Genomic DNA, 16,600 nt, shown 5'->3' on the forward strand with positions numbered 1-16,600 from the left:
ACTATATTATAAGTTAATTATTATATTATTATAACTATATTATATTATAATATTTTTTATTATATATTATATTATAAGATATAATTATTATATAATAATTGTATTATATTATTGAAGAGTAATTATGGAAAGAAAATAAAAAAAGAACTTAGAATGGTCATTCCTCCCATATGAGGAAGGAATGATGATTCACTCAAAATGGATGAATAATCATTCCTTTATTATAAATCTAACTAAATATCAAACTATAATTACATTCCATTTTATTTCATTCCTTTCCACCCAACCAAACACACCCTTAATGCTTAAAAATAAAAGCATAATTTTTTCAAATAGGATCTTTCTAGACCACCGATACGTATATTTCAAATTTTAATATATATATATATATATTCCTTTCTTGTTGCAATCAATTACTCCACTTCATCTAAATATTATTTAGTGGATAATAAACAGTACCTTTTCATATAGATATTAATATATAGTTCCAAACGTTGCTATCACTCACCGACAAGGCAAATAAACGTTGCTATTACTATTTTCTCCAAAAAAAAATGTTGATATTACTTATAATTATGGTAAGTAGAGATATCATTCTCTTAAGTCTTAACCTAAAATTATGACGGTAGTCATACGGTAGTACCTCAACAAAAAATAGTGTTAATTATTGAAAAATATATATATTTAAGGAGAGAAAGAGAGATTAGGAGAATGGTTCTTATGGAAAACTGAAAACCCGGTAATTGATGGAATTTCGATGGTTGTCCCTTATTTTTCGCTCCGCAATGAATTCGTGTCGAATTCCGTACACGTCACATAAGCTGTACTATTCTGAAACATTCCTGGCATTACTTATACGACAGTAAAAAAAAATAAAAACGCGAAGTAGTTTTTCTTTTACTATGTCGTTTTTCCATTGTTGTACTTGTATTCATTTCAGTATTCACCACTCTTATCTCTCCTCACGGATTCATCCACAGAAGCCTTAACATTTTCCTCAGTAAACTAACGAACAAGATCACAGGCAGAAAAAAGTCTCGGGAAACAAATATTCGCAGATGAAAAGTCCAAGAAAACAATTATCCATGCATATGATATGAAGAAGATATAACCGAAAAAAAAAAAGGAAAAAGAAAAAAAAAACGTTGTAGTAGTAGTGTTATGAAATTTTATGTCAAAAGACAGACGTGTTGATTAAGAAGGAATTAGAGAGAAACTAACCTGGTAAGCAGAGGAGGCTGTTCCAAAAACAAAGCCCTTTGGAAAGCTTCCTCTGTTAATCTCCGAGAAGCAAGCTTGGATTAACAAACCAAAAACCACCACTAATGTGGCCAAATCTTTGCCTTTTCTCCAATGCATCCTCAGTTGAATATTGAATGAGAATTAAAAAAAAAAAAAAAAGTTTTTTTTTTTTTTGTGTGAATTGAAAGAGATTAGGCGTGAGACTGAAAGTGATGAATTCTATTTATAGAATACAAAAGATGGGTTTTTTTTCGGATGAAGCTAAGAAGAGGACAGATTAATACTAAAGCAATAATGTGAAATTGGGTAGTTGAGAAGTGAAAAGAAGGCCAATAATGGTGGCTCTTGTAGTGGGAATGCATATGGCATATATAGGTGGCTCCATAAACATGGTAGTTTTTTTATTGTTTATTTTTCATTTTTTTTGATGGAATGAAATTAATTTTGGGTCCGTTTAGTTCACTGATTCGATTTTTTAATTTGAGTTGAGATGTGATTTTATGTAAGAGCTTTTTACTGTAGTAAAAAAGTTAGTTGTGATTGTTTCTAAAAGTTTTTTACTGTAACAAAACTCAAATTTTAAACTTAAATCGGTAAAATAAACGGGACTTTTGAGTCTGTGTTCACACGCTTGCCATACCAGAATAAGCATTCATGGCCATGGGATTACTTTTTTGCCTTGCCTTGCTTTTATCTATCATCCTATATTGCTTTTCGTGTTGTTTTGTCTTGTCCCTCTATTTTGAAGTACCATATATAAAAATATATATTCATATACACACATTTTTATTTTGTCTTCTTGATTCAGTACTATCTGCTTGGCCGACCACGTTCTTCCAAATTATCAAGAAAGAAAGAGAAAGAGACCACATTTATTCCTCATTTTTCAAGAGAAAACATGCTCAATGACTTGAAATTAGTAACAATCCCACGTTTCCAAACCGTGTGGGATTAATATTTGTATATAATGAGGATAGAGGATGGGGGTAAGATAACACTGATGATCTCTTTTTTTATGTGATTTAAAAAAATAAAGTCCCCAAAATGTACACGACTTGAATCAACTGCAATACTATGTGTTAAGGATTCAATCCCTTTTAGTGGCAATTCTTCCAAGAATAGTTCACGCGATCTAAGCCTGTTTTTATGTGACATGTTTTTCGCAATTATATTCGATCCAATCTTATATTTATCCCATTTTATTTCTTTTCTTTTTTTTTACTATTAACGTCAAAATTTATGTCCATTAATCTTTTTTTTTTTTTTTTGTCTGTGACGCATAAAGGAACGTGGGACAACCTGGCTAGGATCGCACTCAAGACTTGGTCTGTTTGTACTGAGAAAAAAAACACATAAGCTGCCGGGGGTTTGCTTGTGAAAGTCGTTCACACAGGGGAATATTGTAGAAGTGATTGAAAGATCGATACTCAAGGGAAAAAAAAAGAAAAAATTGTCTGTCGAAAGTCAAAAAGCATGATTTGGAACATTATTAGAAAGCTGTTTACGGCGGTAGCGGCCTATATATCTGGACGTTCTTTTGCATCGACATGTGCAATGCAACTAGTAGTGTGGCTGCTTAATCAAACTGTCCATACGCGTTGTTTGGTTCTTATTTGTCATGGTCCTAACTTTTACCAAATTTTTCTTCTGTCAAGGTTTATAGTGGGACTTATAATCATTAATGTGTTATGGATTTTTTATTTTTATTTTTATTTTTTAAAACAAAGTGTTTTGGATATGCTTTCGCTGTTTCACACCCTTACATGTGTATAGTAATAGAATAAAGTTTTTTTTTTCAAATGAATTATTTTTCTAGTGTGGACACGTTGAACTAGATGGCTATGAAAGTCAACGGTAACTTTTTCCCATATAGTTTGGTATCGGTTAATATACAAAAGCCTCGTTCGTTTTGTAATGTGATATTTTTTAAGAGTTTTTAATTATAATAAAAAAAAATTATATGTGATATTTTTTAATAGTTTTTAACTGTAGAAACTTAAAATTAAAAATTTAAATCAGTTAAATGAATGAGGTTTAAGATAATTAATTTACTTGGGTCTCGTTTTTTAATTTAAAATTTTATGAGAGAAAATACTGTAATAAAAAAATTATAATTCAAACTAAAAAAACTAACCAGGTTTTAGCTTTTCAAATACTGATATCAAGAGATGTCTTGGTTACGCGGAAGTGAAACTGAGTTTTTTTTTTTTTTTTTTTTTTTTTTTTTATTTTTTTTTTAAAATTTTATTATTTTTTTTTTTTTTTTTTTTTTTTTCAATTGCTTTCTGAAATTTGACATATACAGTTTGTCCAACATTTTTCAAGGAAAATAGTTTATAGTTGTTACACAAAATCGATTTCTTTTATTACATTTTTTTTATAAATTTTTTATGGCATTATTTAGTGGTATATATGTGAGACTCATATGCTACTTTAAGCTTACAATATGATGTTGTACTTGACTAATGGATTTCCACAGTCGGTGCTAAAACTTCTCAAACTTAATGAGGCCTTTCTTTTGACAACCAAAACTTGGAAGAACCAAGATCTTTCCAAAGCAAATTATAAGAAAATTTTATGAAGTCAGGAAGCATTAAGTTTTATTCTTTGTTATGGAATGTGATCATTTGCACAAATGAGAAGCTAAGTCACATATTTTATAATTATTTTCCTCGCAGGTTGCTTTCAACATCATTGTCTTTATACTTTCCTTCGCTGGTGGGATAGTACAATGCTTTTTGTTTGTTATTAAGAATGTGCTAAGAATCGTTAGGAAATAATTATGAAAAAGTGCTAAGATTTTATGAAAGTTTTCTGGGCAAGCATTCTTGGAATCTTAGTCAAGGTATGTTCTTTTTTGCGATACGCAATTTGTACTCTGAAGCAATGCATTGTACTACTTAAGGTCAGTATTTCAACATCATTCGTCGCTTTCAAGAAATTGGGGATGATAATATTGTCGTTTTCTACGATTTGTGCTTCATATAAATCATAAGATATGGATTACGTCAATTTATTGCTCTATGCTGGTTTATTATTTTTGTCTTCTAAGATTATGTATCTTAAGAGACGTTTGATTTAGAAATTAGAATCATAAGATTATAATAATTTTTAATTTACGTGTATTTTTTATGAGAAAAAATATTATAGCGAATCATGAATTATGATTCGAATCAGGGTACGAATCTCTCAACTAAACAACTCCTTAATCACGCACACACATAAAAGAAAACAAAACAAGATAATAGAAAACATATTCTGCAAAAGTTAATAGGAAAATAACGGCTCAAGTAGTCCGTTTAAATATATCGTCATTCGAATTTCAAAACTCAATCTTTTATGGGTCACAAGTCATAGACAACTTTCTCGTCCGAGGATTTTGAAACTGTTGGATATTAGGTGAAACGAAAGAGTGCTTTGGGATCAAGGAGAACAGTAAAAATATTGTGTTAATTGACTAGATACCATATTCATTTGTTCCGGTTGCATAAATTACACTTCATTCTTTATAAAAATGTATTTGAATACCAACTATACGAAAGTGGTATTTCTCTTATTCCCCCTAAATTTTTAGACAATTGTATGTACGTTTAAAATGAGAGAGAGGGAGTGAAAGAGAAGTTATTCCTGTATTTTGTCTTCTCTTTTCTTTATTGGTTTTTTTTTTCCCCTTATTGCTCTTTCTTTTAAAATAATATATTTTAAAATATGTTTTTTTTACAATACTTATTTCTTTTACTTTCTACCTACCAAATTAACCTTTCAAATATATCTCCACCATTTCAATCTTATATTGCTTCTCTTCTAAATACCCTCTTAAAATTATTTTTCTTTTATAGAGACCACTATTTATTATAACATTTTTTCTTTATTATATATTATCTTCATATACAATATTAAACTAAAACATGCATTTTGATTAAAACATGCAATTGGTGTATCCATTTTATCTTTAAAATATTATCTTATGTTCTCAAACATGTCAAATTCAAATAGTTTTTCTCTAATAAAGTTTATTTAAATAATTTTTCTCAAATATTTTTCTACTTAACTAATTGTTCTTGCGATATTTTATAATACTCTTTTATTTTCAATAATGGCACTTATAAATGCTTAATTTTACTTATTTTTGCTTTAACCTTCCCAAGAACTATTTTTCTCACATGTGCTGCTAAATATTTATCTCTCTAATATTTCTTTAATGACTACAATCTCAAATATTCGTTAACAAAAATTAAAGAAAATAAACTTTTTTTGGAACTTAGAATTTTTATTTTTTGGGGTCATTGAATTTTCTATTTTTTAAGTTTTGAAATGTGTTTGTTTAATTTTTAATAAATTAATATTTAATATAGATTAATGAGGGTAGTATTTGATTTATAAAAAAAATTTAACCTATCAGGGGTTATTTTCGTACTGGTTTCAATATTTTAAGAGATACTTTTATGTTTATAATAAGATAAGAAGAGCAAACATGTGATTTTAAAATAATCTATAAATGGGAAATTCTATGGCAGAGGATGGTTACTTTTCCCTATTGATAGGGAACAATATAAAGGTGGTGTTTAGAGATCTAAATATGGTCTCTACCTTACATTATTATACTCTACTAATTAGAAAAAGAATGAAAATTAAAATTAAACATATTCAATGCATTTAGAATTTATTTTAAAATAATTTTATTTTTTATATAAAAATAAAAATAAAAATATTTTTAATCACAGACAAAAGGTTATTTTTAAGAATGCATTTGATATTTTTTTTAAAAAATTATTTTCAATGTAAAAAAATTTATTAATGTCTCTCTCTTTATTTGAGAGAAAATAAAAATAAAAAATAAAAAATAACTAAAATTATTTTTTATTTATTTCTTATTTTATATTAAATTAAAAAATTATTTTTATTTTTTATTTTTAATTATATCAAATACTATTTTATTCTCATTTTTGTTTTTTATTTCTTAAAAAACGTAAAAAAACAAACACAACCCTAAACACAGCCATTAAATCTTTGTTCGTCTTCTCCCACTTGAGAGTTGAGACATCGTCTTCAAATTCGCTGATGGTTGTGGAACTTGCTCTATGATTTTAATATCGATTATGACGGCCATTAATTTTTAATACTCAGCTTTTTTTCCTGCTACCGGAGTTGCTCACGAGTTCGCCTGGGTAGGATTCAATGGTATCTCTAAGAAATATTGAAATGAGGAGTTCTCCGTTGAACCTTTTATAGTTGCAGAATATGCTTTTCCTTCTAAGTAATTTTCAGCGAGAGATTTTTTTCCCTAAAAAAAGGAAAGCAACCATGAGCAAGCCACAAAAACATAAATGGTACATGATAAAAGTAGTAATAATAAATTGTTCTTCATCGGCTAATCCGATTGAGCTTCGCCGGGTCCGAGTAGCTCTCGAATGTGGAAGGATGGGGAGCAGAGTGCGATCGAGATGCAGTGGAAGATGGAGTATCTCGAATGTTGGATTCATAATTAGAGGGTCGCCGAGGAGATTCTCACGTTTCCCGACGAAGATTAGAACGATTGGGTGAAAAAAATATCGTCGTCTTACGGCGGCGCGAACCCAAGCTCCCCCACCCAAGGCGACGCGAACCTTGTGTTCCTTCCCCGCCGATGCTACTCATCTGACCTATTGACCCTAACAAATCTGAAAGACGATGAGCTTTTTCTTTCTTTTTTTTTTTTTTTTAAAAAAAATTTAAACTGATGTGTTATGTATGATAGTCTTTATGTTATTTTGGTGGTCCTTCACTTTTTTTGACCTATAGATGTTAATCTGAGGGTATAAAACTCGTACTCTATCAGTAAGAAATCCGTACTGTAGAGCTTGTACCCTATTATAGAACTCCCCTCCAATATATAAATATTAGAAAAGTTTTTCTAAAATCATTTTCTTCGAGTTAATGTAACTTCGTTTTTACATCTAAGTTATACTAAGGGGATGTTTAGTTTGAGGATTCAAACTATGATTTAAATCATGATTCATAATTCACTATAGTATTTTCTCTCATAAAAAATACATGTAAATTGAAAATAATTCTAATCACATGATTCTAATTCATGAACCAAACGTCTCTTAATTCTTTTTGTTTTTCTTAAACTTTAAATGTTATTTGTTTACTTTTCTCCATTCCCCTTACATTTCTTTTCATTATAATTTTTATGAGAAGCTTTTCTAGCTCACAAGTCTGTGTTACAACAATAAAAATTAACATATTGAGGCATACATAGATTTTTTTATGAATTATATTTTTATAAAAATTATTAGGAATTATAAATATAAATTTAGAAAATTTTATTATCAATTTTAAGTGAAAATAGCAAATAAGTATTTATGTTTCATTTTTTTAAAACTTTATATTTTTATTAATTGATTAAATACTTCTACTTAGGGGTGTAAGAATTGAGCCCGAACCCGATAAACTCGTCTTACCCGACCCGAAAATATAGGGTTATATATATATATAATCATATTCAAATAGGCCCAACCCGCAATGTGCTAGTTGGGCCGCGGGGCAGGCAGTATTTAACCCGATTTGCCTGACCCGATAGTTTTTGAATGAATACCTGTAAGTTTGTAACCCTAGTTTCCCAAATCCTCACCTCCTCCTAATTCACTTCACGCATCCCTCTGTCCCTCAGTCAGACTGCCCTTCGCTCGCCTCCGCCTCGATATCGCCTCTGCCTCACCCTCCGTCTCGCACTCTCGCCTCCCCCTCACCCTCAGTCTCGCACTCTCGATCTCGCCTCCCTCACCCTCAGTCTCACGCTCTTTCGATCTCGCCTCCCTCTGTCCCTCAGTCTCAATCTTGCCTCTGCCTCACCCTTAGTCTCGCACTCTCACCTGTCGCCTCCCCCTCACCCTCAGTCTCACCTCCCTCACCTTCAGTCTCGCTTTCCCTCGATCTCACCTCCCTCAGTTTTGCACTCTCGATCTCACCTCCCTCAGTCTCGCACTCTCTCATTCCTCAATCTGCGTTCCTCTTCTTCTTCTCTGTGCCTCTTATTTGAACAGATTATCTGAAATCTTCATTGAAGACAATCGGTAAGAGACTCTAAACTCTCTGTGCCTTTTGATTGAAGAGTTTTTTGCCCTTTCTTTTGGCTGATTGCTGAACTTGGTTTTCTTAATTTTGATTGCCTAATTCGAGGTTTGTTTCCTTCCTTTCGGACCTCGTTTTGCTTTCTTTTTTCTGATTTCTGAATTGGTTTTCTTTTGTCTGATTCGGGGTTCTTTCTGAATTGGTTTTCTGATTTCTTTTTGCTTTTGTATGAATGTTTACAGGGCTGTTCTTTTTTTTCTGATTGATTATTGATTATATTAATTATGTGTTTGTGCCATATTGATTATATTACACCATATTGATTATATTGATTACAAATCAAATAAGGTTTCTGTTTTTGTTTCTGAAATCTTGTTTTTGTTTACAAATCATATTGATTATATTGATTACAAATCAACTTCTTTTTGTTTTTGTTTGTGCCAAATTGACTCTCGTTTGATGTTGGTACTCGTTTTTGATAATATTGAGCTTTAATAATATGGTACTCATTTATTGTTTCCAAAATCTTGACTCTCGTTTGATGTTGGTTTCTGGTTTTTTGTTTCCAACTGAGGAAGAAGAATGAAGACTGAAGAGGCATTTTCAGTCTATAGTCTATACCTGAAAAAGGTTAAGAAGAAGGCAAGGCTGAAACAGAAAGGTAGTTTTTTTGTTTTTTGTTTTTTATTTTTTGTTTGTTTTGTGATAACTGAGAACTAAGAAATATTATGTTTTCATGATAACTAAGATAAACTAATTTTAGGTTAATCTCTACGCTTAGTGTCAATCATATGTTATCTGTTCTTTAGGTTAATTTGTGTGCTAGATGGAAAAAATTATCATCCACCCGACACAAACTTCTGAAAGCACTTGTAAGACTAAAAATCCAACATCCGTCTATATGCCTAAAGAACCCATTATCTTGCCTACTCCCACACCCAGCCTTGCCCATGTACATTGGGCACTAAAATTGAAAACGAAAAATAGGAGGGAGACAATAAAAAAAAGGAAGAAGTCACAAAAAAGTCTCTTGTTTGGGATCATTTCAAAATCATATAGGGTGAGGATCCAGATGAGCCTAGGTGTAAGTGTATCCATTGTGGGGCAACATCTTCATGTGATAGTAGGAGACATGGCACCAGTAGTATGAAGGTTCACATAGAAAAGCAATGTAAGAAATACCCATATAGGATCCACGACAAAAAGTAAAAAAATTTGAGTTTCCAAACCAACACTGAAACTGGCAGTAATCTTGTTGCTATAGGTTTTAACAAGGAGCATTATAGAAAAGCGTTAGCAAAAATGGTGATTGTAGATGAGCCTTCATTTAGGTTTGTTGAAGGTGAAAGATTTAAGAATTTTTGTCAAGTGACGCAGCCTAGATTCTCTATCCCCTCCCGTGTTACGATTGCCAAGGACATTTACCAACTTTTTTTGGAAGAGAGGAAGAAACTGAGGGCTGAATTTAGTAAGGGCAGCCAAAGGATTTGCCTAACAACTTATTGTTAGACATCCTTGTAAAATATTAATTATTTGTGTCTAACTGCACATTACGTTGATAGTGAGTGGACTTTACAAAAAAAGATTATAAACTTTTGTCAAATTTCAAGCCACAAAGGAGAGAGTGTTGGTAAAGTCATTGAGTCATGTTTGCATGCTTGGGGTATTGAGAGAGTCTTCACTATGACTGTTGATAATGCCTCCTCAAATGACTCTATGATTACCTACTTGAGAAGGAAGATTAAGGGGTGGAAAGAGGATGTTTTAGGTGGGGAATTTCTGCATGTTAGGTGTTGTGCCCATATAGTGAACTTGATTGTCAATGAAGGTTTAAAAGACCTACATAATTCCATAGCTACCATTCGTAACGCTGTGAGGCATGTGAGGTTTTCTCCGGTTAGGTTGTTGAAATTCAAGTCATGTGTGGAGCGAGAGAAAATTGAATACAAAGGTCTCGTAGTCCTAGATGTCCCTACTAGATGGAACTCCACCTATATGTGTTAGATGCATCCATTAAGTTTCAAAAGGCTTTTGAAATATATGAAAAGAAATATGCCAAGTTCGTGTATTATTTTCAGAAAGGGAACGGGGGGAAACGGAAGATTGGCCCGCCACTTGATGATGATTGAGAGAATGTTAAGGTGTTTGTGAAATTTCTGAAGATTTTTTTATGATATAACTTTGAAGTTTAGTGCCACTTTGAATGTCACTTTAAATTCTTACTTTCATGAGCTTTGTGAGATGTAAAACCAGCTATCTGAATTAAGCAAACAAGAGGATTCAATGCTTTCATCTATGGTTGTGAGTATGAAAAAGAAGTATGACAAGTATTGGGGGAATGTTGAGAATATAAATTGTCTTCTCTTTGTGGCTATTGTACTTGATCCTAGGTACAAAATGGATTATTTGACATATTGTTTCTCTATAATGTATGGTTCTTACACTTTTGAAACATTAGCAAAGAATGTGAAGGATATTATGTACCGGCTGCATGAGGTTTATAGTAGGGACAAAGGTGAATCTGTGGCTAATGAATCTGGTGGGGAGGCGGCAACAACAAGTACAGAGGCAAAAATGAACGCAGACGGAAAAGGGTGTTTGTGGAGCTCCTTTGCTAGGAAAATGAAGGAGAATAATGTGAATGAGTACAAAAATGATGTGTGGACAGATACTTGACAGACCCTATGGATGATCTAACTCAGTCAAATTTTGATGTTTTAGATTGGTGGAAGAATAATGCAACCAATTACAAGGTTCTCTCACTAGCTGCAAGAGACATTCTTGTCATTCCTATTTCAACGGTAGCCTCAGAATATGGTTTTAGTACCGGAGGCCACATCCTCAATCCCTTTAGGAGTTCATTGAGCCCCAAGATGGTGGAGGCATTGATTTATACACAAAATTTACTGCGTAGTCGTGAGCACATCAACCTTATTGACATTGAAGAGTTTAATGAACATGAAGATATTGAGTCGGGTAATGTTTTTACGTTTTACTTGTTCTTTTTTAACTTTATTTCATCTCGTTGTTGTTTATTTTGTTGTCCTAAACCTGATTCTAATGATTTTTTTGTTATGTTTTCTTCTTAAGATTTGTCAAATTCTGTTGCAACACATGAGGGTCAAGCTGGGAATGAAGGTGCTATTATTCTGGATTAAACTGTTTGGAGTTAACTAAATTTCTTATTTTGCTGGACTATATGGACTGTTTATTTGACGTATTGTCAATTTTATTTCTGGACTTTATTGACTGTTAAGAAGTATGTTTGATGTTATGTTAATGTTTATGAACTGTTTATGGACTTTATGCTTTTGGACTGTTAAAAAATGATATTTTAGACTCATAATTAACTTATTTATCTTTTAGGTATTCACAGTTTGTGTAAAAAATGACGTTTCATCAATTTTCTAAAGTTATTGAGGTGGGAATTTCTTTTTATATGCTTGTATGTCATAATTGTTGAATTAGGATATTCTTTATTTATATTGCTTTTTATATGCATAAAGAGGGTAAATATGTGGATGGTGGATTTGTGTAATTGTTAATTAGACACCTTATAATTGGCTTTGTGATTTTACCTCTGTCTCGCTAAAAAGATCTTATTTTTCTTATTTCTCTTACAACTTTTTTTCTCTTCAAAATACTGAATTTATCATTTTTTGGAAGTTTTTGATTTCAAAGTGTGTGTTTTAATTGTTCACCTTGCATTTAGACCCCCTCTTAAAAGAAAGACATGTTCTGTTTGATAATGATTCCTTCCATAACAAGCACAAATTAATTGATTAAAAAGTAATCATGTAGTCCTTGAGATCACCCTTGCTTTATGCATATTGTGATAATTGAAAAAGTTTCCAAGCCTGTCAATCCGAGTAATCCAAGTAACCTGAGCCTACTCGAGGTCACCTGATAGATTACGAGTTTGTGGGCTTATGAGGGTGTTGCGGCTCAAAGTTTTCTCAACCTGCATAGTACGGCTCGGCCTAATTTTTCGGCCCAACCCGAGCCTATCCGGCCGAATTACACCCATACTTCTACTAGACTTTAAAGAGAATGCCAGTTTAAAAAAAAAAAAAACTAAACCCCTAAAATTTAACATATATGTATCAAACACTAACAAATTTGTCAAAAAAAAAAAAAAAAACACTCAACATAAATATACACGTTTGTGGCTCTAACTAGTCATATAAAAACATCACGCTAAAAAAAAAAAACGTCATTTCATATTTAAACTTAAAAATGAAAAAAAAAAAAAAAGTATGTGGATTCATATCAATTATTAAAAAAAAAAAAAAAAAAAAAAAACCTAACGTCATGTCGCATATGCCCTTCAAGAACGGCAATACAGTCCTAGAGCCCAGAATAAGCACCCAATCGGAAAATGGAGGAGGAAGAAGAAAATCCACCCCTCGCAGTACAAATCGACCAATCCACTAAACCATATTCAAACGACGCACGACCCACAAACGACGACGTATCCGTCGGGGTAACCGTCATCACGGGCTATCTCGGCGCCGGAAAATCAACTGTAAGCTTTATCCCCATTAGCCCTTTCTTAAGTGTTATGTTTATTTCATACATATTTATTTTTCTGTGCGGATTCTGTTCTGGGTTTTGTAATTCTCAGCTGGTGAATTACATACTGAATTCCCAGCATGGGAAAAGGATTGCGGTGATATTGAACGAGTTTGGAGAGGAAATTGGAGTGGAGAGAGCGATGATTAATGAAGGAGATGGTGGGGCCCTTGTTGAAGAGTGGGTTGAGCTAGATAATGGCTGTATTTGTTGCACTGTTAAGCATAGTTTGGTTCAAGCATTGGAGCAACTTGTTCAGAGGAAGGAAAGGTAATAAAAGCTTTAAAAAACTCATAAGTTTTTTCTTTCCTTTTTTTTTTTTTTTAAATGACACTAGCTTCCCTTGACTTGTATCGAAATTAGAGTTACACCCACTTGACCGAACTTAGTTATAGTATTTTTGGACTGTAATGATGTGATCATAGCTTTGTTATGTTGCAGACTTGATCATATATTACTGGAGACTACTGGGTTAGCAAACCCGGCTCCTCTTGCATCTGTTCTATGGTTGGATGATCAGCTTGAGTCGGCAGTTAAGCTTGATTCAATTATCACTGTGAGTAGTTCTAGTATATAATCGTTGATTTGAGTTGTATTTCTGTTTAATGTGATCATTGATATATGGTGTCACTATATGTCAAATTTTGTTTAGTATGTCGATGTTGTGCCTTTGTTTACAGCAGTCACATGTTTCTCTGCTAGGAAATGTAATCCTTCTAGTTCATTATAACGGTCATGTCTTGCAACTGAACTTTCTTCATATCTATCTCTTCTTGTTAATGGTACAGGTTGTCGATGCTAAAAACCTCAGGTTTCAGCTGAACGAGCAACGTAGTTCATCTTCATTTCCCGAAGCATATTCTCAAATTGCCTTTGCGGTAATCACTAAATGCCCGACTGTTTGATCATACTTGCAACTTTAAATATTCCTTTAGTAGTTCCTATTTGCACTTTTACACTTTAAAGTCAGTATATCTTTTTCCCTTAGGTGTTTTGTTGTTATGTCAATGATACATATGTATGCTGCTTGTTCTGGGGCCTTATTAGTTTTCTTTTCTGTGTAGGATGTTGTAATTCTTAACAAAGTTGATTTGGTTTCTCCAGAGGGCTCTGGGGGTTCTTTGGACGAACTGGAGAAGGAGATACACAACATTAACGCGCTTGCTAGTATTATTCCTACTGTTCGTTGTCAAGTTGATCTGTCCGAGATATTGGACTGCCGGGCCTATGATGCTACAGTTAGTAGTTATATCTTGATTATTAACCAGAGTTTCCTCTTCTGTTCATACTAAGCTTAATTAACGAATATTGACCAATTTTCGTTCACAGCACATCACTCGATTAGAAGCACTATTGGACGAAAGTAATGCAATATCGACCCAAAATCTTCATGATAGACGTGTGAGAACATTGTGCATTTCTCATGAGGGGGAAGTTGATCTTGATAAGGTAATCTTTTAAGATTGCTAAGACCTATAACTTTAGATGACTTAAAATTTGTTATCATTATTATATATATATATATATATATTGCTAAAGATACAGTTTGTTATTGGATTTAATTTAAAGCTTCTCAAAATGGTCTGATTGCTTTAACCTTCACCATTATTCTTTATGCTGTTATACCAATGCTGCATGGTCAGACAACCAATGCACAATTATACGACTTGGAAATGTGGTTAGACAGAAAGTGAGACAAGCTAGCAAAGACTCACATTACTGTCCCCATGCACTCGGATGTGAATTTGTTATTTTAAAGAATCACATTTTCAATAGAAAGGCATTTAACTTGTAACTTATGTTAAAATTAGAGGCTAGATTTTGGTTAGTAAACAGGCTTTATTTTAGATCACATGCATGAATTCTAGTCCCTTTGCTGAAGCTGTTTTATGTTGCAAGACATTTTAGTTTCTTATCTTATAGTTTCCATATTACGCTTTCCCTTGGCCGTATGAATCTTTTGCATATTCGTAGTTATTTGCATGCATGAGCCAAAAATAAACCATAAAGCGTATTCAAACTTCTGTTTAAGAAGTAAAAACTCCTGGGAAATTGTATACTATTATCTACATATAATCTCTCTCTTTTCTAAGCACAAATTTGAATATTGAATGATTTCTTGTTACAAGGTTCGTATATGGCTTGAAGAGATTCTTTGGGATAAGAAATATGACATGGATGTATATCGCTGCAAAGGGGTTTTGAGTGTCCAAAACTGCAATCAACTACACACTTTGCAGGTAAATGATACATATTCAATAGCACCAACTGTTTTCCCTTAGAATTTCAACTGAATATTGTTCCATAAGATCTAAGATTACAAGTCTTTTGGTGGGCTGTCTCTGTTGTGCCATAATTATTGTCCTGTGTTAACTATCTTACTTTACTGACTGCCTTTTGGAAAATATGTCGCTGAGTAAAAGCGATCACACTTGAGCTAGGCCTACTTAAAAGAATGCCAATGTTATTAATTTAATTGTCAAGGCCATGTTTCTTCACCTACAGGCTATATTTTCAATTATCATGTGTCAATGCAAAGAGTCTTATTTGAAGTTTAGAATTCCATCTTAAATCCTTTCGTCTTTTCTTTTCTTTTTTCTTTTCTTATGTGTATTCGTATATACATAGTGTGTTAAATGATGAATTTTTTATTGGCAATTTCACAGGCCGTAAAGGAGATCTATGACATTGTTCCAGCTCGTGATTGGAAAGAGAGAGAAACTCGGATGAACAAGATAGTTTTTATTGGTAATCCTCAGCTTAAGCAAAGTTTTATATGATGGAGCTCGTTACATGGTTTATTTATTTGTTTCTTATTGCTTTTCATTTGTGCAGGTCATAATTTAGATGAAAATATCCTGGCTGATTCTTTCAGAGATTTTGCAACTTGTTAATCCTTGCACCTTATGGAGTCCAGTTTAACCATCTTTTTTTTTTAAATTTTTTATTTGGCGTAAGAAGGTTTTCAAGAAGCTGTTTGTGGTTACTTTCGTTATGAAAAGGACAGATTTTGAGACATATAGGTGGTCGGACTTACCAACAATCTGTACGTAGTTTATTACTTTTCGTTTATGTAAAGGACAGATTTTGAGACATATAGGTAGTTGGACTTATCAGCAATCTGTACGTAGTTTATTACTTTTCGTTTATGTAAAGGACAGATTTTGAGACATATAGGTAGTTGGACTTATCAACAATCTGTACGTAGTTTATTACTTTTCGTTTATGTAAAGGACAGATTTTGAGACATATAGGTAGTTGGACTTATCAACAATCTGTACGTAGTTTATTACTTTTCGTTTATGTAAAGGACAGATTTTGAGACATATAGGTAGTTGGACTTATCAACAATCTGTACGTAGTTTATTACTTTTCGTTTATGTAAAGGACAGATTTTGAGACATATAGGTAGTTGGACTTATCAACAATCTGTACGTAGTTTATTACTTTTCGTTTATGTAAAGGACAGATTTTGAGACATATAGGTAGTTGGACTTATCAACAATCTGTACGTAGTTTATTACTTTTCGTTTATGTAAAGGACAGATTTTGAGACATATAGGTAGTTGGACTTATCAACAATCTGTACGTAGTTTATTACTTTTCGTTTATGTAAAGGACAGATTTTGAGACATATAGGTAGTTGGACTTATCAACAATCTGTACGTAGTTTATTACTTTTCGTTTATGTAAAGGACAGATTTTGAGACATATAGGTAGTTGGACTTAT

At 32.5% G+C, this 16,600-nt stretch overlaps 2 protein-coding genes across 2 annotated transcripts in view; one reads left to right on the forward strand and one right to left on the reverse strand.

Annotated features, from left to right (window-relative positions):
* Nucleotides 1-1,508, reverse strand: part of LOC21390079 (beta-glucosidase 40) — a 7,397-nt gene extending 5,889 nt beyond the window's left edge. Inside the window, exon 1 of the mRNA XM_010111064.2 lies at nt 1,222-1,508. Coding sequence (XP_010109366.1) covers nt 1,222-1,359 — 138 coding nt within the window. The 5' untranslated portion in view covers nt 1,360-1,508. The remainder of the gene's footprint in view (nt 1-1,221) is intronic.
* Nucleotides 1,509-12,584: 11,076 nt separating this feature from the next.
* On the forward strand, nt 12,585-15,984 carry LOC21390080 (COBW domain-containing protein 1). Its single transcript, XM_010111065.2, has 9 exons — nt 12,585-12,823; nt 12,923-13,140; nt 13,312-13,426; nt 13,659-13,748; nt 13,935-14,108; nt 14,200-14,319; nt 15,000-15,110; nt 15,537-15,618; nt 15,706-15,984. The coding sequence occupies exons 1-9, from the start codon at nt 12,677-12,679 to the stop codon at nt 15,762-15,764; spliced, it is 1,116 nt and encodes a 371-aa protein (XP_010109367.1). The 5' UTR covers nt 12,585-12,676; the 3' UTR covers nt 15,765-15,984.
* The last annotated feature ends 616 nt before the right edge of the window (nt 15,985-16,600 follow it).

The sequence above is a fragment of the Morus notabilis genome, unplaced genomic scaffold, assembly GCF_000414095.1.
Source record: "Morus notabilis unplaced genomic scaffold, ASM41409v2 Scaffold2144, whole genome shotgun sequence".
In the NCBI taxonomy this organism is placed as follows: Eukaryota; Viridiplantae; Streptophyta; class Magnoliopsida; order Rosales; family Moraceae; genus Morus; species Morus notabilis.

What these genes read in the sequence shown, in the direction of transcription:
- LOC21390080 (XM_010111065.2), top strand. Translation starts at nt 12,677, where the DNA reads ATGGAGGAGGAAGAAGAAAATCCACCCCTCGCAGTACAAATCGACCAA. An exon ending in CTTGTTCAGAGGAAGGAAAG is followed by an intron (nt 13,141 to 13,311) that starts GTAATAAAAGCT and finishes GTTATGTTGCAG; the next exon opens with ACTTGATCATATATTACTGG. An exon ending in ATTCTCAAATTGCCTTTGCG is followed by an intron (nt 13,749 to 13,934) that starts GTAATCACTAAA and finishes TTTTCTGTGTAG; the next exon opens with GATGTTGTAATTCTTAACAA.